The sequence below is a fragment of the Taudactylus pleione genome, unplaced genomic scaffold (assembly GCF_031769625.1).
Source record: "Taudactylus pleione unplaced genomic scaffold, aTauple2 ptg000265l, whole genome shotgun sequence".
Classification (NCBI taxonomy): Eukaryota; Metazoa; Chordata; class Amphibia; order Anura; family Myobatrachidae; genus Taudactylus; species Taudactylus pleione.
This window is the reverse complement of record NW_028284667.1, coordinates 6,876,357-6,898,640: the sequence shown is the minus strand read 5'-3', so window position 1 is coordinate 6,898,640 and position 22,284 is coordinate 6,876,357. Positions and strand designations below refer to the sequence as shown.

Below are 22,284 nucleotides of genomic sequence, written 5' to 3'. Positions count from 1 at the left end.
TTGTGACTTTACTATATGTCCATTGTTTTGGCTTGTAGGGATATTTCCTTGAGCATGAGGTATGTTTGACGAAAGCTCTAAATGGAATCTATAAATATTTTAGGATGTGTGACCATGAATTTGCCAATTATTTATAATTTATATAGACAAGATATGTGCATGGCCATTAAAGTGACACAATAAGAGTAATTATGCCAAAACACTTTGTTCAATTTACCTTTACTCTCTAAACAGTAGAAAACAAATGAACAATTAATTTGATGGGTTTGCTTTTCTGACATTATCCACAGACCTGTTAATAAAATACAAATACATTATTTTATTATGCTACATAGAATAAAAGTGGATGTGTATCCTTGTATTGGTACAGTGTATAATTCAACCAAAAATGTTTTGTCACATTCTATTATAGACAAACACATTCTATTATAGCAAACACTAAAATAAATATAATATATGATTTAAATACGGGCTCAAAATGTGCTGCCAATTCTGAATCCTGACTGATAATTTGTCCATTTAGGCAGCTCCATAAATAGATGATTCTCGGACCTGGTGTAAAATGTCCAGTTAGGAAGCTATGCAAATAAAACAAGGGGGCGTTTTAGGAAATAATCCGCATAGAAAAAAGGTTTAATGTGTGTAGTGTATGTATGTATGTAGTTATGTAATGGGTCTCCCTTATTTAAACTGGCAGTATAATTATTAGAATAATTAGTGTATATACTGAACAATACTCAGAGAATATATTGTCTGGTCACCAGTGGTGCTCCCCGAGTCAGTATACTACAAACACCAATAGAAAAAAAGAAGAGAGACTCTGTTTGGGCACACTCCTAAAGTGGAGACTTCACTTTTAAGAGTGCTCCCACACAAAGGGCCTTATTTATCAATTAATTTTATCAATCAAAACGAGTGACAAAACACTTTATTTTTCTCTATTGGTACTTGGACTATACAAATAAGTCACAACTGTGCATTAGAAAAGGCTTCTCAATAATGCTCATTTATGTTACCCAGAAGTCTATTTAACTATTGGAGTGGCTATTTTGCATATTGTCTCCGCAGAGTAAATTTAACTCTTTTCGTTGTTTCAGTGCACAATTGTAACTTCTTGAACAAGAAGTATTAGCAACATTTTGTATGAAGCGTAGTATATAATATACACAATCATTTTCAGAGCACAGGGGCCCCATTCTGGGCAGTTTGCCACCTGAATTTAGGATAATTGTTTATTAGTCATCTTCCTGTCCTAATTATAAGTAGTAGATCATTATGGACATTTATACTGGCTCCTAATACTGTCTGTTGAATGCCAAGATTGAACACAATCATAATGACTGGTATTATTTCTGCTTTTGTACTGCTTATGTGGATTTATGTCCTAAGGATTGCAGTTCAGTAAAAAATAACATACCGGTAAGTGTCTTCTTTCGGTTTAAACTGCATTTAAACTGGATCTAGTAGTGTACATAACATAGGCAAACACAGGGGGGGGGGGGTTCCAGGCAGATGGAAACACCCCTCCCCAGCCCACATCATGATCACAATAGAAATAGTAATATAATGGAATTTTACTAGTGCTGCATGTTCTTCTCAGTATCATAAATTTAATAAATAGCACCACCTGAGGATCTTTTAACATGTATCAGCCAGTAATAAGTAACCTGTGCACCAATTAGGGGATTTGGAAAACATGCACTGTTAGGGATGCACTGCTATGAGCCCAATATTTACATATATGTCCAGGGCAGTGCTAGGTTCTTCTGCTGCTCCCCCAGACTCCCAGACTTGCTCCTATGCCCTGGAATGGTGCCCACATCTAAAATAAAAACATTCAGCTCAAGCAGGATGGCTCTACTGCCACATTTAATGGCTTACTGTGATCTTTGGTCCTGTATATGCTGGAATTATGGAACAATACACTTTGTATGACACATATTAAAGCTGGTTAAGTGGTAATTATGTCCTCTTTATGGACTGGCCACACTCACTCTAAAATCAGACATTTGGAAACCCCCCTTTAGAAATCCTGCATTTGCCACTGTATAATGCCTTCAATAGTTTTATCAGTCCAAGCCATGTAAAGGCTGCATTATAAATAGATGCAGTGGAGGAGACAAGTGGAAATATTGGAAGACATGTATGTCAATAGAGTATCAGAAACACAGGAGCAAAATTACTGTATTTGAGATTGTAGTAGTCAATATTATAATGTTCTCATGGTTCCCTATTTTTAATGCCACCAACTGTTTACTTACTGAGGTTTCCAGCACATACTGTAGCTCAAAACTCTCAACTTCCAATACCAGTGTGACTTATAAAGAGATGATTATTATGTACCAAACCTTGGAGATAAAGTACCAACTAATCAGCTCCTAACTGTCATTATTCAGGCTGTGTTTGAAAAGTTACTATTAGGCCGCTTACACATCAGAGCGATATACAAAAGACGCGATGGTCGTTCCAATTTCCCTTCATCCCTGCACACGCTACATAGAGGGTACACACTATGCAATCTTCCAAATGACGGCACGATATATCATGTGGGTGCATTGTATCCAATTGATCGTCTCTCCTGTACACACTATGCAATTATCGTGTAGATCACTGGCAGTTCAGGTGATGTAGTCAGAGGAAAGATCGTACAAATGTATCCTGTGATCTTCCGGTTCAGTGTACACACTGCACAATGTGCAGCACATCATTCACAACATCTTCCCATATGACATGCAGCACCTCATTCATGTCATCTTCCCATATGACGTGTAGCACCTCATTCATGTCATCTTCCCATATGACGTGTAGCACCTCGTTCATGTCATCTTCCCATATGACGTGCAACACCTCGTTCATGTCATCTTCCCATATGACGTGCAGCACCTCGTTCATGTCATCTTCCCATATGAAGTGCAGCACATCATTCACAACATCTTCCCATATGACGTGCAGCACCTCGTTCATGTCATCTTCCCATATGACGTGCAGCACCTCGTTCATGTCATCTTCCCATATGACGTGCAGCACCTCGTTCATGTCATCTTCCCATATGACGTGCAGCACCTCGTTCATGTCATCTTCCCATATGACGTGCAACACCTCGTTCATGTCATCTTCCCATATGACGTGCAGCACCTCGTTCATGTCATCTTCCCATATGAAGTGCAGCACATCATTCACAACATCTTCCCATATGACGTGCAGCACCTCGTTCATGTCATCTTCCCATATGACGTGCAGCACCTCGTTCATGTCATCTTCCCATATGACGTGCAGCACCTCGTTCATGTCATCTTCCCATATGACGTGCAGCACCTCGTTCATGTCATCTTCCCATATGACGTGCAGCACCTCGTTCATGTCATCTTCCCATATGACGTGCAGCACCTCGTTCATGTCATCTTCCCATATGACGTGCAGCACATCATTCAAAACATCTTCCCATATGATGTGCAGCACCTCATTCAAAACATCTTCCCATATGATGTGCAGCACCTCATTCACAACATCTTCCCATATGACGTGCAGCACCTCGTTCATGTCATCTTCCCATATGACGTGCAGCACCTCGTTCATGTCATCTTCCCATATGACGTGCAGCACATCATTCACAACATCTTCCCATATGACGTGCAGCACCTCATTCATGTCATCTTCCCATATGACGTGCAGCACATCATTCACAACATCTTCCCATATGGGTGCAGCACCTCGTTCATGTCATCTTCCTATATGACGTGCAGCGCATCATTCAGAACATCTTCCCATATGGGTGCAGCACCTCATTCACAACATCTTCCCATATGGGTGCAGCACCTCATTCATGTCATCTTCCCATATGACGTGCAGCGCATCATTCACAACATCTTCCCATATGGGTGCAGCACATCATTCATGTCATCTTCCCATATAAAGTGCAGCACCTCATTCACAACATCTTCCCATATGACGTGCAGCACATCATTCATGTCATCTTCCCATATGACGTGCAGCACATCATTCACAACGTCTTCCCATATGGGTGCAGCACCTCGTTCATGTCATCTTCCTATATGACGTGCAGCGCATCATTCACAACATCTTCCCATATGGGTGCAGCACCTCATTCAAGTCATCTTCCCATATGACGTGCAGCACCTCATTCACAACATCTTCCCATATGGGTGCAGCACCTCATTCATGTCATCTTCCCATATAACGTGCAGCGCATCATTCACAACATCTTCCCATATGGGTGCAGCACATCATTCATGTCATCTTCCCATATAAAGTGCAGCACCTCATTGACAACATCTTCCCATATAAAGTGCAGCACCTCATTCATGTCATCTTCCCATATGACGTGCAGCACATCATTCACAACCTCTTCCCATATGGGTGCAGCACCTCATTCAAGTCATCTTCCCATATAACGTGCAGCACCTCATTCATGTCATCTTCCCATATGACGTGCAGCACCTCATTCATGTCATCTTCCCATATGAAGTGCAGCACATCATTCACAACCTCTTCCCATATGGGTGCAGTACATCATTCATGTCATCTTCCCATATGGGTGCAGCACATCATTCATGTCATCTTCCCATATGGGTGCAGCACATCATTGACAACATCTTCCCATATGACGTGCAGCATCTCATTCATGTCATCTTCCCATATGAAGTGCAGCACATCATTCACAACCTCTTCCCATATGGGTGCAGCACATCATTCATGTCATCTTCCCATATGACGTGCAGCACCTCGTTCATGTCATCTTCCCATATGACGTGCAGCACCTCATTCATGTCATCTTCCCATATGACGTGCAGCACATCATTCATGTCATCTTCCCATATGACATGCAGCACATCATTCACAACATCTTCCCATATGACATGCAGCACCTCGTTCATGTCATCTTCCCATATGACGTGCAGCACATCATTCATGTCATCTTCCTATATGACGTGCAGCACCTCATGCATGTCATCTTCCCATAAGACATGCAGCACATCAGATGTGAAGATGCAATGAGCGACACAGGTGAATGCGGCATTGAGCGCGCACACTATGTAATGTGGACGATATGTAATTTCAATTTGCCACAAAACTGCAAATCGTCCAATATATCGGCTAATGTGTACCTGGCCTTAAGTACTTAGTGGTTGGTACTTTCTCTCTCCACTTTTTATCTTTCCAAGGTTTAATACATATGCCCCGTTGACAGTAATCTCAAGTGAGAAAATATGTATCTTACATTTGATGCTGCCTCACAAAGTCAGCAAACTGGCGATCTTTAGCATACAGCTCTATTATTCGTATTCGGTCTTGAATTTCCTAGAGAAAAATCAAAGGAAAATCATTAGCCAATCATATTGCTGCTGAACTGTTGTGATTTTGCAGGGTACATTTACTATTACAAAGGTAAGCTAATCAAGACCTAAACCCTATAGTCAGCAAAGGTAGTTCAAATCGGAAAGCGCAAAAGATAAGCAATGTTCAAAAATGTTCACAAAAGTCCACAGCCACAAATCTAAATGATGAATACTGGGAGAAGTCTTCTATAAACTTGATGGAAGAAGATCATTTTTACTTGCAAGCTTCTCACTGTTATTGAAACAAAAAAGCGAAGGGCAAACTTTGTGCATTACTCAATAATGGGAATTAAGCAATAAAATGCACACACAAAAATATAATATGGTGACTTGTATGTTATGGGGTATTTTGCCCTTATAGCAAATCGCTTTTGTAGAATAGACATATATTCCCTCAAATTGGCTTTTGGTACCAACTTCTATCTCAGTTTGGATGTGATGTTCATGTAGGTAAAAAGAAAAAGGAACATCTGGTGCATTACCATTTTGATAAAAAGGACACTATTATTGCAAATACATAATTAAAATCCAAACGGAACTACAAAAAAAGTGAATAGCCGGTACCAGAAACCGGGAATCTAATAAGTAGCAACATTACAGGCAAATAATTGTATAACATTTGTAAGAAGGTGACAAATGCCTTAGAAATGTTATTCGTTTTTGTTACCATATATACTAATTTGTATTTTTAAACATGTTTGTTTTATCAATACGTATGTATCTTGAATCAGGTTGCTACTTCCAGTACTGTAACCACAATCCAGGGTATAAATAGCATTATCTCTCAGTCAGTGCCTCATCCTTGACAAAGACAGTGTCAAAATGCGTTGGAAGAGGCACTAATCTGTGACCGTTGGCTACTTACTACAATCCTGGTTTCATTGTGTTCAGTTATCTGGAACTTAACCATTATTACCAAGGATGATTGTAACATGTGTATCTAGTGAACTACCCAGTTATTCACTTTCATGGATTTTAAGTTCTGTTTTTTTTTTATACATGTGCAATAATAAAGTGTTCTTTTTATCAAAAAGCTAATGGACTAGATTCTTTCTTTTTACCTACATGAACATAATATTCTTTTTCTTTACCTACATGAACATCATGTCAAACACAAGGTAGAAGTTGGTGACAAAGCCAATTTTAGGGAATATGTTCCTTTTCTACAAAAGTAAACAGTTTGCTATAAGGGTGAAATACCACATAATATACAATTTACCATATTACAGTATATTTTTGTGTGCACTTTCATTGCTTCATTCCCGTTATTTGAGTAATGTATACAGTTTGCACTTCTCTCTTTTCCTTATCGGAAAAACGATTTTAAGTATTTTTTATCTTCTTCCAACAAGTTTTCTAGAAGACTTCATCATTTAGACTTGTGGCTGTGTACTTTTGTGACCTTTTTGAACATTGCTTTTATTTTGTGCTTTCAGATTTTAACTACTTTTGCTGACTATACTTACATGTGAACCAGGTGATATTCTGTATGGCTTTGATCTGAGGCTGCGATTGCACTTCAAGTTGGTATTTGCTTTTTCTTTGTTTCATTCATGTTTATCTAGTTTATTTGTCTGGTGCCAAAGATTCTATATTGCCTAGTAAATGTCACATACATGCAAACAAAAGGCATAAAACAGGTATGTGGGGACACTTAGTAGAATAATAAATTCATGTATACAATTAATAGAACAAACCACATGGCATGCAGAAAGCAATTAGCATCATACAAGTTACACCAGTGATTTTCAACCTTTTTCAACTCGAGGCACACTACACAAGATTTTAAAATTGCCAAGGCACACTATCCAGCGATGCGGCCTGCCTGACCAATGAAAAAACATACACATTGGCTACCTCATAAAAATATACACAGATATTAGCTTCAACAGGAATAAAACACACTACACTGGCCTCCACAGGAATAAAAACACACTACATTGGCCTCCATAGGAATAAAAACACACTACATTGGCCTCCATAGGAATAAAAACACACTACATTGCCTCCATAGAAATAAAAACATACACATTGGCTACCTCATAAAAATATACATAGATATTAGCCTCCACAGGAATTAAAACACACTACATTGGCCTAAACAGGAATAAAACACACTACATTGGCCTCCTCCGGAATAAAAACACACTACATTGGCCTCCATAGGAATAAAACACACTACATTGGCCTCCACATGAATAAAACTCGCTACACTGGCCTCCATAGGAATAAAACACACTACATTACAAGTGCGCTGAGCTGACCAACGCGGAACACTTGCCAACCGCTCACAGCACACTAGTGTGCCACGGCACAGTGGTTGAAAAACACAGAGTGACACGGATAGAGACAAAAGGTGAAGAAAAACAGTAGGATCAAGTGGGACAGTTTACTTTGGAGTATGGACCAGGTGAAAGGGCAGTGTGGAGAGAGATGGGAAGAAAAAAGTAGTGTTAAATAGAAGTGGAGCACTAAGCATGAGCTACATGATGGCATGGTAGTAGACAGTTCTGAAGGAGTCAAGGCTGAATTTGGATGAACTGTGTTGCAGAGCAGTAAGATGGAGGAAGAAGCTTTTGGGTAAAGTAGTTGAAACTTATCAGACCAGTTGGGCACAAATGGCAGGCTGTAAGCTGGGCGGCATTGAATATGTCCAAGTACTAAACCACAAACAGTGGTGATCGGGTGTCAGCAGCTGTGAAAAGGTCCATGGTACAGTTGCTTCAGATGTAGGAAAGATATACAACACCAACGTATGGTGGCTGCTGGAGGAGCCATAGGCAATAGGCCAAAGTAACTGAATTCTGAGCTCTCTTCAGATACCCATCCTGACTTGGTATAGAGGCTGAGTTAGTAGGTGAGGTGACACTGCAGGTTCATTCCAGTCAAAAACTCAAGAAAGTGCAAGGCTGAAAATGACAACAAAAAGTTGATGGAGTCCACTAAATGATAGTGTGCCAAGCAGGCAGGTGTGTCTGAGATCAATGTACTGAGCTGTTGTGGGTGTTGAAGGGCCATGCCTCAGGTGTGGAAGAGGCTCCCTGAGGGAATGTTGAGCAGGTAGGCCAAGAAGTATGGAGGAGCAGATTGGCTGGCCAACAAAGTATTGTGAGTCACCCATGGGGTGAGCATGGAGAAATGGGTCCAGGACTGGGTCAATTTGCAACAGTAAACTTCCAAGCGACTGATGCCAAGACCCAAAGCAAAGGTCAGGTGGAGGACAAAGGTGCAGAATGGATGCAGAGTGCCCTCAGATGATGGGCAGCCTATTAGTTGTAGTGAACTGGAGACCAGGATAGAATGGATGGGTTGATGCAATATTTTGGTCATAACATGAAATTCTATAGAGACAGCCCAAGAACCAATATAAAATCAAGTGAGATAGCAGCTAGCCCTACCGGGAACTATTGTGGATGGGCACTTTATTTGTCTTCAGTTATTCTCATAATGACACGACATCCAATTTCTAAGGTTTTGAACTTTGCCACTTGGATTCTAAGAAAGCCCAGTCTAAAATAAAAGGACTTTTCAGCATTAGTAGAAAGCAATAATGCACTGAATGGATGATATGTATGTTTTCTGTAAGTCAGTAGGTAGCGCATTGTCTTTCTCTAAAATAGTTGTAGAGAGCTGCGGGTTAATGGAGTGGTGTAGAACCAAAACTTGCAGCAGAAGTTGCTCACACCCTTAATGGTACAGTACTTTGGCTTTGCTCATAATTGTGCAATCTTGATTCCATAATATAGCTAAGGAGCTGGATGTGTTATTTTTCTGCAGGCCCAAGCAAATGACTTCTAAACTTCCAGCGCCTGGGCAGATCAGTCCTCAGTCAGAAAGGCAAGGTCAGTGGGTTGTAAGATTACAAGATCAGGGAAAATAGGTCCTCTGCCAGGGCAGATAGGTACAGAGTTGAGTTGACACCCTAGAGACTAGGCAGAGCTGACAAGTTAACAGTCTTAGAGATGAGTAAAACACCTTAGCAGACAGTTGGCAGGGACTTTGGCTGCTTTAGCTGTAACAGAAGACAAGGCAGCATTGGCTGTGGTAGTAGGTGCATTAGCACTGGTCATAAATGGCGTAACAGATTTTTAGTATTATGCCTTTCCATACAGATATAACACAAGGCTGCAATATCAGGTGTTTAGAACACTGAGGTATGTTATTTTAATAATATATTCCAGGATAAAAGTGCGGTCAAATAGCCTTTAGCAATGAAACAGCTGGCACTAGCACAAACCAAAACCCTTAAAAACTTTAGTGGACCCGATTGAAGATCATGCCTGGCAACAGATATCTTGGGACCCTCCTCGGGGCCACTGCACAGATCCTCATCCTTTGGATACATGAATGGGGTAGGTTAAATGTGCAGTCATGGATCTTACAGGGAACTGTAGTGTGTTCTACTATATACAATATATACTGTATATATTACACTGGTAATTTTGGCTTAATAAAACTATCAAAATACAACCCATAGAATTGGCAAAGAGAAAAGAACTGAGGAATAGAGATAAATGGGAGTTAAAACAAGGATAGACTGGTAAGAGTGTCTGCAGAAGCCAACCAAAACTGTAGTACAACACTCAATGAATTTCTTAGAATCCTGTCCCTCCAAAAGAAGCCAATGAAACAAGATATTCCAGTGAATGTATCCAAACACAATTACTAATTTGACTATGAGTGTGGCACATCCACATGCACAAATATCTCCCCACCCCACCCCTCATGAACACAGACTTGGGAACCCAACTGGTGTCCCAGACTTCTGGCATCAGGACAGTGTAATCTGTACTGAATGCACTGGAGAAGGGTTGTTAAACACTGGCAGAACTAATGGTGCTGCAGGCAGGCCCGGCAACTGGGAAGGACAAAGGGGACTCTTGTACCGGGCACCGAGAGTCTGAGGGGCATCGAACCCTCAGGAATTTTGGGAGCCCAGTTTACGTGTCCTGCTTGCCTCTGCAGACAGCTACCTGCTGTGTAAGCAGTGCACCCGGCACGAAGACTGCAGCTAGATCTTCCCGACTAGTCCCGACAAATACAGGGAGACCGGGCCGCGCTGCTGAATCAGACTGAAGAGCCGCCATGTATGAGAGCTGCCAGGGAAGACTGTAAAATACAGGCAAGCGCAGCAGGTAAGTCTTGGCCGAGGCCAGGCTGGGCTAGAGAGTCACGGGTCGGGTGGTGGGAAGCTACAGGTGAAGGGGGTGGCAGACGCAGGAGCTGGGGGAAATGTGATATGCTGGGGAAGAGGGGTAGATGTGACAGGGGCTGGGGGAAGAGGGGGAGATGTGATGGGCTGGGGAAAAGCAGATGTGACAGGAAGGGCCAGCTCCAGGGGTCTGAGCACCCTGTGCCGGCCAGGTACGCTGCACGCGGAATCGCCACACGCGACCGAAATTGGGGGTATGGCCTAATTACCATAGGCCACGTCCCCTACATGGCATTATTTGGAGGCATTACTGCATGGCACACCTCCAAACAACATCAGGCTGGGGGTAAAGCCCAGCCCTCCATCACTGGCTGGGTTTCCCCCAGCCCTCTCCCGTCTGTGAATGGATGCCGCGTGCATGCGCACTGCATCCATTCACACTCCGGGGGTCCGGCACCGCTGCACAGCTGCAGCGGTGGGGGTCCCCAACCTCCCAATTCCACCACCCATGGGCCACTTCGGCCCTCGGGTGGAACAGCGGGACAGTACTATCCCGCTGAAATCTGGATGTTGGGGAGGGGTATCGTCCCTGTTCGACCGCACTGGTTGAACACCCCTAGAGCCGGCCCTGGTGACAGGGGCTGGGGAAGATGGGGAGATGTGACAGGGACTGGGGAAAAGAGGGAGATGTGACAGGGGCTCGGGAAAAGAGGGAGATGTGACAGGGGCTCGGGAAAAGAGGGAGATGTGACAGGGGCTGGGGAAGAGGGGGACATGTCACAGGGGCTGGGGAAAGGCATGTGACAGGGGCTGGGGAAGAGGGGTGTGTGATAGACACAGGGGCTGGGGAAGAGGGGTGTGTGATAGACACAGGGGCTGGGGAAGAGGGGCGTGTGATAGACACAGGGGCTGGGGAAGAGGGGCGTGTGATAGACACAGGGGCTGGGGAAGAGGGGCGTGTGATAGACACAGGGGCTGGGGAAGAGGGGTGCGTGATAGACACAGGGGCTGGGGAAGAGGGGCGTGTGATAGACACAGGAGCTGGGGAAGAGGGGTGTGTGATAGACACAGGGGCTGGGGAAGAGGGTGTGTGTGACGGGCTTGGATAAGGACTAAGAGAGGGTATAGGGGGCGCTTTAAACAATAGTGTAGCGGGCCCCAAGATTTCTGTTGCCGTCCCTGTCTGCAGGGTGAGAGGCTGCTACAGGACCATGAGGTGAGTGGGCATGCGTTGGGGCCATCACATACATAGTGATTTCTTGTTTGAGCTTTCAATACTAGACCACAGATCACAAATGAAAAATACTCCATGCACTAAATTCTTCATACTGAGGGGTAGATTTACTAAAGTGCGGGTTTTTAAAAGTGGAGATGTTGCCCCTAGCAGCCAATTCTAGCTAATATCTTCTAGAATGTGCAAAATAAATGATAAGTAGAATCTGATTGGTTGCTATGGGCAACAACTCCACTTCTAAAACCCTCACTTTAGTAAATATACCTCTGAGCCTTCATCAACTGTTTAGATATCCACATAACATAACAGGTCCTTTCAAAGTCCTATTGGAAATTCATTAGAGGGGACATTCTAAAGATCATAGCAACACTGTTTCTAGAACTAACCAATATGATTTATGAAACATTTCTTGAACCACATAATAAATTCCTCTTCAGGGCCTCAATTTTTAGGAATAGGTCCTTCCAATTAGAACAAGGAACATATTTTCACTGTTAAAAGAGAAGGGGGCTGATTTTGAGTTGGGAACAATAAAAAATGAAAAAGTACATTTGCACCTTGGAAAACCATGTTGTACTGTAGATAGGGGAGATTTAAAATGTGGAGAGATATTTGGATGTGAGAGAGGTGTGTCCACACAAAAAATGAATCTAAATTGCAGTGTACAAATATAGCTGCCCACGGCTTGTGAGCTGCATGCAAAATAATAAATGTATGTGCACCCCTTTCATTGCAACATGGTTTGTCCCAGATACAAAGTTATTTGCTTATATGCTTTGTTCCAAACTCAGAGTCAGCCCCAGAGTCTGGAAATGCTTAGCTTTCCTATGTGTAAAAGGAGGAGTATTAGAAAACGAGATGACGGGCTCATGGACTCCAGCCAAGGCATATTGGCATATTTAATCTTAGTTCCTTTCAACAGATTTCTTTTCACATAATTCATGTAGTTTTATCATGTAAATTTGTGTGCAAACAAAACATTATTAAATATTCTAAAATGCAGAAATTAACCCCTTAACTGATTGTCCATTATTCAAAAATAAATCTGTTTTAAATCACAAAAACAAAATATAGAATAATAAAGCGCTGTCTGTATAATTAACTAATGTTCTGCAATTTTATGCACACACATATATGTACACCAACATTTTACCAGATCAACCAATTGGTTCCCCCCCCCCCAAAAAAAACCATATAAAACCTTAAAAACCTTAAAAAAAATCTAAAAAAAAACAGGCTCAATGGATTGGATACTTATTCCCTTGTAGCTGTTATCTATATCCACAAGTAAATAGACATACTGTAAGATACAAATGAGTCCATACAGGTTCCAAACAATATCCTTCAACAGATGTTAATTTATATTGAAACAAATTAGAACATTGTGCCGTTTATCTTGCAACATTAGTAATACAGGTAATTTCTCCAATAAGTTTGTACTTAGTGTATGTGACAAGAAGCGTTTCCAACACAAAAATAAAATCTTTAGACTCTGATTCGCTGGTTCTCCAGGATGTGTTATATAGGAAACTTCAGTGTAATAAATACTTTAAATAATCATCCGGAATTATGATGATAATGGAGCTGGTAGTATTTAGATGGTATTGCATATCCAACTTTATTAGCGTGCGCGCTTATATTAAATACTAGTAAAAAGGAAAGCAGATGTCTTGATCAAATAATCAGTATGACAAAAATGTAGAAAAATGCCCCTTATGGTTTAAATAGTGGCTAAGTCTGTTCAAAATCAGCTGTATCACATCAAACACTTAAGTTGCCATTTCTCAACACAAAACTGTGTGTTCCACCATGCGTGTCACAGGAATCAGGAAGTAATACAAGGCTTATAGTAAGTCAGTACTTAAATTATAATACCACGTATTTTGTATAGCTTATCACCGGAACATTTCATGTACCTAATAGACATTTTTATATTATTTCACGTACTTTATTAATTACATAAAAACTCTCTGCATCTTTTATGAAACCTAGCTGATCTTGTCATATCAATTTGACATGACTGGCAAATCTATTGTATTACCATGCCTACCATTTAAACATGGGTACATAGAATTTATAAAACAGTCAATATATGTATTTATAAAAACATAAGATACTATAACAATTGACAAATTAAAAATATGTAGACAATATATAAAATATATATATATATATATATATATATATATATATATATATATACACACACACACACATACACATATAAAATAATAATAATAAACGAGTAAAAATAATAAAAATAACAGATGTGCCTTACACATGTCGATACATATATATGAAGAATATCAATATATACCTAAAAGATGATAGTCAGACCTATTACCCAGCTCTTATTTACACCTCACATATAAATTATGTACCAACCTACATCAACCTATAAAAATCAGCATACACATAGCTCTAGGGAATATACCATTATTTACTATGTCATGTATATTAACAATAAGATAAAGAGGTATATGGACACATAGCGCAGACCTCGAGATATGTTTAAACTTAGAGATCTGCGAAATGCGTCCCATCCCCACCCATCAGATATTATACCTAGTACCAATTATTTGACTATAATTATTTTTTTTAATTTTTTTAATGGTTCCAATTGGCTATACATTGTAGACTTAAAATGGGGGGGGGGATGTGGATCTATAATTCCGTGCCTGAGATAAATTTAAACTCTGAGCCCCAAGCCCTACAACACATCCCACACACTTAATTTATTATTGAGTTTATGTTTTAAATCAGCTTTGCAGCTTTGTTTTATTTAAACTGCCCATCTATTGGTCAAAATAACCTAAAAGAATTGTATATTTTAAAAAAAGGAAGTAAGTTTCATTGACAATGAAGAAAAACAGCTCTGTGAATAAGCCTTAGTTTATCATTAAGCAAGCAGATAAAGGAGAAGGCAAATCAGAATACTAAATTCTATTTAGAGGAGGACAATTGTCTCCTATCTGATAACAAAACTTATAAATTTCGTAGCTTGGATCTATTCAATACTTTCCAAACTAAACTTAATAATATACTAATTGATGATTTGAACTCATTGATTCTTATTTTAAAAAAAAATATAGCATTTTTTTTTAAAAAGTATTGTCCAAGAACAAAATATTTTCATTTTCTTTTTAAAACAATAAAAAAATAACATAATAATCAATGGTGGACTATCTTGTCATAACTCTGTGCTCACCCAATGGCTCCTACCACAGCAACTGGACTGACCACCAGGAGAGGAAGACCACTGCAGCGGCAGCAGGGGGTAAGTAAAGCAAGGAGGGGAATGGGAGGTGTTGGGACGGCAGTGGAGTGGGGGTGCAGAGGCGGGCTAAGGTCACCTGGCATATGCCGGGTCCATTTTATGGTGTATCATAAAAATGTCAGACACCGCAGGATTTCGTCAAGTACTTACTGGATTATACGCTGCTGTCTCTTGGGACTTTGGTTTAATGATTCTTCCTGACTGTCTCCATTGTCTGCTTGAATCTGCTGTGCGGTGTCCTCCTTATACGGGAGGGGGCATGGCTTTCCTTGTTGCTTATATTTTCAGTCATGTGATCACTGCTATCACTGGAGGAAGGTTTCTCACACCTACATCCAGTATTCCTAACCTATTCACTTTTGATCTCAGTGTATGATCTATCTAGCTCCAGACTCTTCTACTTGCACCATCCCTTGGCAGACTTGTACTTTTTGACCCCAGCTAGTGACCTGACCTTCCTGCGGATTATCCCTTTGGGTTTCACATTCCTGCCCCATTACCAGGCCTGGCTTACTGACTTCATACCTGCTTGCCGGGATCCCTGACAAATATCACCAGTTAGATTCTGCACCCCATGGGTTTGTGGGAACAGCACAACATCTGGACCAACAACCATGAACTTGCCCCTCTGGCATTACTATATGTGACTTTTATCTATGGAGGCATTCTGTACAACTTAGTAACTGCTTGAAATATCTAATCATAATGATTTAAAATGTACATCAACTTTGAATAAAAAGGAAATAATATTTCTTCACTTCGAACTCATGGAGGGGACAAAATTAAAACTATAAAACAATTTTAAAAGGTTTTTAAATCACAAGCAGAACATTAAGGTTAGCAGCTAAATTTATTCCCCTTGTATCTGATATTTAACATGCACTTATATACAAACATACACTGAAGTGCCAAGAGTCATGGGATAGATGCCTAGCATCGTTTAGGCCCCTCACTAGCCCTGCAAGTGCAGCAACTCGATGTGGTATCAATTCCACAAGTGGACGGAAGACCTTTGGAGAGATGTTGACCAATGGCTTCTGGATATCTTCACACAGCTCCCTGATATTTGTAGGTGCAGGATATTGGGTGCGAATGGACCTCTCCATCATGTCCCATAAAAGCTCAATTGGGTTCATGTTGGGTAAACATGGGGGCTACACCTTTCTCCCGAACTCTCCATAATGCTTCTCAAACCAAGTCTGGACAACTTGGGGCTGATGATATAATGCATTATCCTGCTGGAATATTCCATCAATCCATGAAGGGCTGCAAATGATCATCAAGCAACGCAACATAGTGGTTATCAGTCAATGACGCATACAGACGGGCCAGTGGATCCAACCCATGCCACGTGAACACACCCCACACCATTATGCCTTCACGGTGCCTTGTTGACAACTGGAATCCATGGCATCATGGGGTCTGTGCCACACCCCAACCCTACCATCAGCTCAAAACAACTGGAACTGTGACTCATTGGACCATGCCACATGTTGCCAGACCACCAGGGTTCAATTAGTGATGTCATGAGCCCAAGTGAGGTGCTGTGTCTAGTATTGTAGTGTACAGGGGTACTCTGGTGGGTCTTCTTCCATGTCCCATGGAAGCAAAAGAAGGCTGCACTGACCTGCTGTATATGCATCTGGTACCTCCTGCAGTGAATGTGGAAGTGATTTGAATCAGTGTCACTTGTCTGTCACCACGGACAGTTCTGGCCAGACGCTCCTGGTCATGATCATTAAGCATGCGTGGTCGGCCCCTGTGCTGTCCACGGTGGGTGGTAATGCCTTCCATGAGGTACTCAAGGGACACCACAGATCGAGGAATGGTGAATGTCCGCACAACTTCGGAAATGGAATGTCCCATCTATCGGGCACCCGCTATCATGCCCCGTTTGAACTCCGATAATTCACATCTCCTTGCCATGAGCAGCCTAGCTGGTGTTCAAACTGACTCATGAGATGTCAGATTACAACTGATGCAGTCTGAGGATTTACAAGAAGCCACAGTATGGTGACACCAACTACCATTACCTTTACATACTGCTATCCCATTACTCTTTTGTCACTTCAGTGTATGTATATAATATATAGATGTGTATATATATCTCTCAGATAGTGGTGACAGTCACAGGTCTTGTAACAGCGATAACCTTAAGTGAGAAACAACTTAATATCTGTCAACGTTTCAGTTTATTTCGACTTTCGTCAGGACAACTGAACGGACATAAGTTGAAATAAACCAAAACATTGACAAGAATGAAGGTTTTTCTCAACTGCAGTTATTGCTGTACAAGACCTGTGACTGCCACAGCTATCTGAGAGACAGTATCTTATGCTGTACTGACGGCACCCAGGCAATTACATTACATATGGGAAAGAGTACCAGCTATGATCTACTATAATAAATATATATATATATATATATATATATATATATATATATATATATATATATATAAGGATCCACTATTGTATTCCCTATAAATCTGCTTTTAATGCAAGAGGTGATGTAGCCATGTTATTTGTGTAATGAAAATTATTAATAATTATATCTATGTTCAGTAATTGGCTTTGGTGCAAATGAAAGTGAAACGAGATGTCTTCATGTTGGTACAACACCTTTACTATAAATTGAATAAAAAAAAATATATAAGAAGTGAACAAAATATATATAGTAAATTAGAATACCTTTCTCATGTATAAAGACAAAATAATGCCAGCTTACCTCTTTAGTTAGCTCAGTGTTTTCATAAATGTGCCTGATCTCTTCACTGCTGAAGTCTGCAGAAGTCTCTGGACTCGTGGAACTGGTTGATGGGAGCTGTGGGTATCTCTTATAGTAATGACTGTAGCCTGTGGTATCACTCTCATACATTGGATTATACTTCACAGCATTCTCAATAGATGACAGACTATCGGTTTGTCTTCTGCAGGGTATAAAATACTATGATTATTGTTTAAGCCACTTCTGGTGAGGCATTGCCACTTTGTAATTTGGACTATTTAATAACAGGGAAATGTATAATATAACTGAAACATGCTCAGTACTTTTTTGTGATACTACTCAATGGTACACACCCATGAGCGTAACTACCATAGGTGCGAGGGGTGCAGCTGCTATGGGGCCCAGAGCTGAGGGGAGCCCATCTTCCTTCTCAAAGTTATATGTGTTATATACATTTGTCACCATTGGGTAGTACATAGGGGCCCTTACAAACTTTCGCTATGGGGCCTTCAAATACCTAGTTACGCCCCTGTACACACCTTTTTGTTGTTTTTATTGTTTTTGTAAATAGATTGAATTCTTAAAACTAGTTCTGGAGATGGAAGAAATCAGTTAAATAATTTCAAAAATTTAATAAAATAAGCTAGTGAAAGCTTGCGCAGAGTATGGATAAATGTAGTATCAGCGTGTAAATTTAGGTAAGTACCGACACCTTTCTTACAGAAAAAAATGCACAGGGTATGCTACAATGGTAGTAACGTCTATGAGGCTGTTTCTGAGTCGGGCCCAAAGTGGCTGTATTTGCGTGTAGCCGTGGAAGCCTAGTTTACTAGCTTATGCTAATGCTAGATTCTGTTCAGCTAATGCGAGGGTCAGTTCATCTGCAAGCGGGAAGCTACACTGCCCACTGATTTTACACCAAAAGTCATCATGAGTATTGGCACTTGCACCGGGCCCATGCTAGGTACAAGAGATCCATCAGAAATAAGCTTCTCCTCACCACGTGTTTGACTCAGAATTGTACGGAGCTTTAGTTACATTGCCACGACACTCCTATGTCACTCCTGACTCCAGAGGAGTAGGGGGTAAGTGGTTTATTTATCTACTCCTGAGAAAACCCTAAGCTGGGCTCTAGCAGGGCATGGGGCTGGCAATAGGAAGGTAGAAGTTATAGAGTAGACCTAAGCTGGAACAAATATCAGATTTGGAGTGCTGTCAAAGTTGGAGAGGTTCAACAAAGTCTAGTGGTTGAAGCCTTGGGGCAGTGACCTGTGAGCATCTTGCAGTGAAGTCCATTAATTCTTTGTAGGCATGTTTCATTAAAACTGGCCATTAGACTCTGGTGTGGTGGCACTAGTACAAATATTGAATCCCTTTATTTAATCAATAAATCATTGTGCCCCCGTAGTTAATAAATCAATGTGCCCACTTTGAAAAAGAATCCTAGCTTCCTACCTCAAAGTCATTATGGTATGGGCTCTCCAGTTAAGTAAACTTTATTTTTACTGATAGCAGCTTTCAAATGCTAAACTCCTGATCTTCTTATATTTACCATGCAAACATACACTTAATTTAATATGTTCAATATGAAAAAGCCAACCTCCAGGTGACATTACACATTATACATGAATATTTCCTTCAAGAGGCAATCTAAAATATGCAATACGAAAATATAGGTACTAAAATGAAAATAATAATTCATGTATAGACTTACCCTCCAGAATCCTCAGAATCTCCCTTTGAACTTTGATCCCTCAGTGTCCTTGCTAAGAAGAATATGATAGCTGAAGCAACAAGAAGAAATCCAGCTACAGATGCAATGGCAATACCGACAACTAGGGGCTCTGAGACGTACTCCTCGCAGTGTTCTCCACGGTACCACCAGTTCTCACCTACCCGACACCTGAGGGAATGGAAAGAACAGATAGGTGTCCTCACTGTCTGAACAATAAATATTCCCAGATTCATTTTGCCTACTTTATTATTTCAACATAGGATCTTATGTTATAGTCTGTGAGATGCAATATTCTGTTGAGTCTTCCCATATTTTTAAAGCGGCAATCATATAAGAGACAAAACAAAGTGTGTATTGCCTTTAAATGATTCCCGCTTTAAAAATAAGAGCCAGAGCCTTCATCATATAGACTATCACATTAATCTCACGGACTTTACATCACAATACAGAAGCGATACAGAGGAACTGTTTAGTAAGCAGAATTGAGGTGTTACCTGCAAATGGCTCCCTGTCCAGGAATTACATCACATTTGCCATCATTCTGACAGAAGTCTATTTCCAAATCACAGAGGCTCTGACAAGGCAAGCCATCCACGCTAACGTATCCTGGGTTGCAAACGCATTCCCCTTCACCACTCCACTTGTTAATGAGACACTCTGAAAACTCGTTGCAAGCTTGGAATTTACATGGGTCAGCTACGTCCCCTGATAACACAAAGGAAAGAAACATATTCAGCGTTATTATATAGTATCTGCAAAATACAAACTGAATGTATTTTATGCAGTGATTTTGTAGCATCTGATTATGGTCATTCGCAAGTGGTACGAATGAGGGAGAATATAGGAAATAAAATACATACAATCATTATAGCAACAAACCCAGCCTTGCTAGTATAGCATTTCGTTGTAGTAGGGGGAGAGCCATATTATCCCCCTATCCACCATAGTGTAATGAGCAGGATACTCCTAAAGTAACTCTGCACAGCAATTGGTCACCTCTTTAGTTGGGTTATGAACCTTGATATTAGCATATAGTTAAATTTCTAAGGGGTAAGGCCCCCAACCCCCTTCCCGACTACCAGAGTCTGCCAGCCCCAAGAGCAGAAGTGACCATGTACATTATAGCTTCCTAAGACTGCCTGCTTCTGGAGCGGGTTTAGGGCACTAAACATTTGAAATGACCAACTGGTGAGACCCCTGGGATCGCAGCATTAGGACAGCATAGCCGGGTATTCTGCATTATATTTTAACAGCTTTCACCTAACAACACGACGGGTTGCCAAGTACCCATACCCCCTATGGTGTTGTATCATATCCCTCATAGATTTGGCCTATGCCCAACCCCACTCACCACCCCCGTCCAGATGCCATCACCGAGATGGACTTGTGTGCTTTAATTGACAGGGTTGATTTCCTTTAGCCCGAGTCCAGCCTTGGGGCTGTCATCAAGTATTTTCACCTGCCACTGACCACCAGCAAATGATGCAGCCTACTTAGGCACATATGCAGCCTTGTAATAGGCGTAAGTGCCAAAATCATGCAAATCTGCATGGGTGCATATACTGTATGTGTGCATCCACTTTTCTCTGCATGTGCATAGTGATTTCATCCAAAATACACTCACACGATTGGAGTAGTACTGTACTCGCTTGACATCAGTCCCTTAATGTTCACATACAATAAATATTGTTTAACAGCTTCTTACTCAGTTTGTTATTTGAAAGGTCAGATCTTTGCTATAGTACCTGATTCGACATCCAAGGAGTATTTGTCAATCGCCAAGTTCATAGTTTGGTAAGCGGTGTTGCAGAAGTCTTCCAGAATTATATATACAGCATTTGTTACATTGCGAGGAACAGGCTTTGCAAACTTCATTCTGCTGTTAATAATGATGCTGCCATTCCTAAAATTCAATATTTCAAGGTTTTGAAATCCAGTTAAGTTGGACTGCAGATAAGGAACCAGCTGAAACAAACAAATGAGTAAAAGTAATCTGTACAAGATGCTCTTCACAAGTTTAGCTCAACGATTCTTACCTAGGGTCAAGGTCTTAGAGAGTGGGGCCTGTAGGGGGCGTGGCCTAATCATGGATGCATGACTTGGCCCCTACATGTGAGTGAGTGAAGAGTCATTCTCGGTGTCCCTGTTGTCACTTACACATTTAAACTGGAACAACTAACTCTCTCTTCCTGTAACTTCTTGGGGGATAACTGTCCCTTCCTGTAACTTCTTTTGGTATAACTGTCCCTTCCTGTAACTTTTTAGGGTATAACAGTCTCTTCCTGTAACTTTTTGGGGTGTAACTGTCCCTTCCTGTAACTTTTTTGGGTATAACTGTCTCTTCCTGTAACTTCTTGGGGTATAACTGTCCCTTCCTGTAACTTCTTGGGGTATAACTGTCTCGTCAAAGAAAAAAAAATATGAAAAACTATTATTATCGGCACCACCAATGTGCCAATAATAATAATAATAATAATAATAATAAATAATAATAATGCAATCGCTTTACTTCCGCTACTGTACATGCACGATCGGCTAATTACACATGTACGAGCGGCTATTGCAGGGGCGGATCCCTCTCCAGGTAAAATTTGCATAATAAAAGCCCCTATTCTACAATGGCTAATGCCATCTGAAGCTGGTGTTAGCTCATGGGGTCAAATGGCTGCAATCCCCAGTGCATACATCACAAGATCCTTAGCATATGCAGGTATCCCTACTTTTTGGGGGGATATGCCACAAATATTGTTTGATAAATATGCCCCTATATATCATGCATGTCATGTATCGGTTAGTGAGGGA

The 22,284-nt window shown here is 40.9% G+C and overlaps 1 protein-coding gene across 1 annotated transcript in view; it reads right to left on the bottom strand.

Moving 5' to 3' along the window:
- IMPG2 (interphotoreceptor matrix proteoglycan 2) overlaps positions 1-22,284 on the bottom strand; it is a 113,608-nt gene that overhangs the window by 3,326 nt on the left and 87,998 nt on the right. The window contains exons 14-19 of the mRNA XM_088481194.1: positions 21,228-21,447; positions 19,977-20,187; positions 19,462-19,650; positions 17,748-17,949; positions 5,240-5,319; positions 218-292 (exon numbers count right to left, since the gene is read on the bottom strand). Coding sequence (XP_088337320.1) covers positions 253-292; positions 5,240-5,319; positions 17,748-17,949; positions 19,462-19,650; positions 19,977-20,187; positions 21,228-21,447 — 942 coding nt within the window. The 3' untranslated portion in view covers positions 218-252. The remainder of the gene's footprint in view (positions 1-217; positions 293-5,239; positions 5,320-17,747; positions 17,950-19,461; positions 19,651-19,976; positions 20,188-21,227; positions 21,448-22,284) is intronic.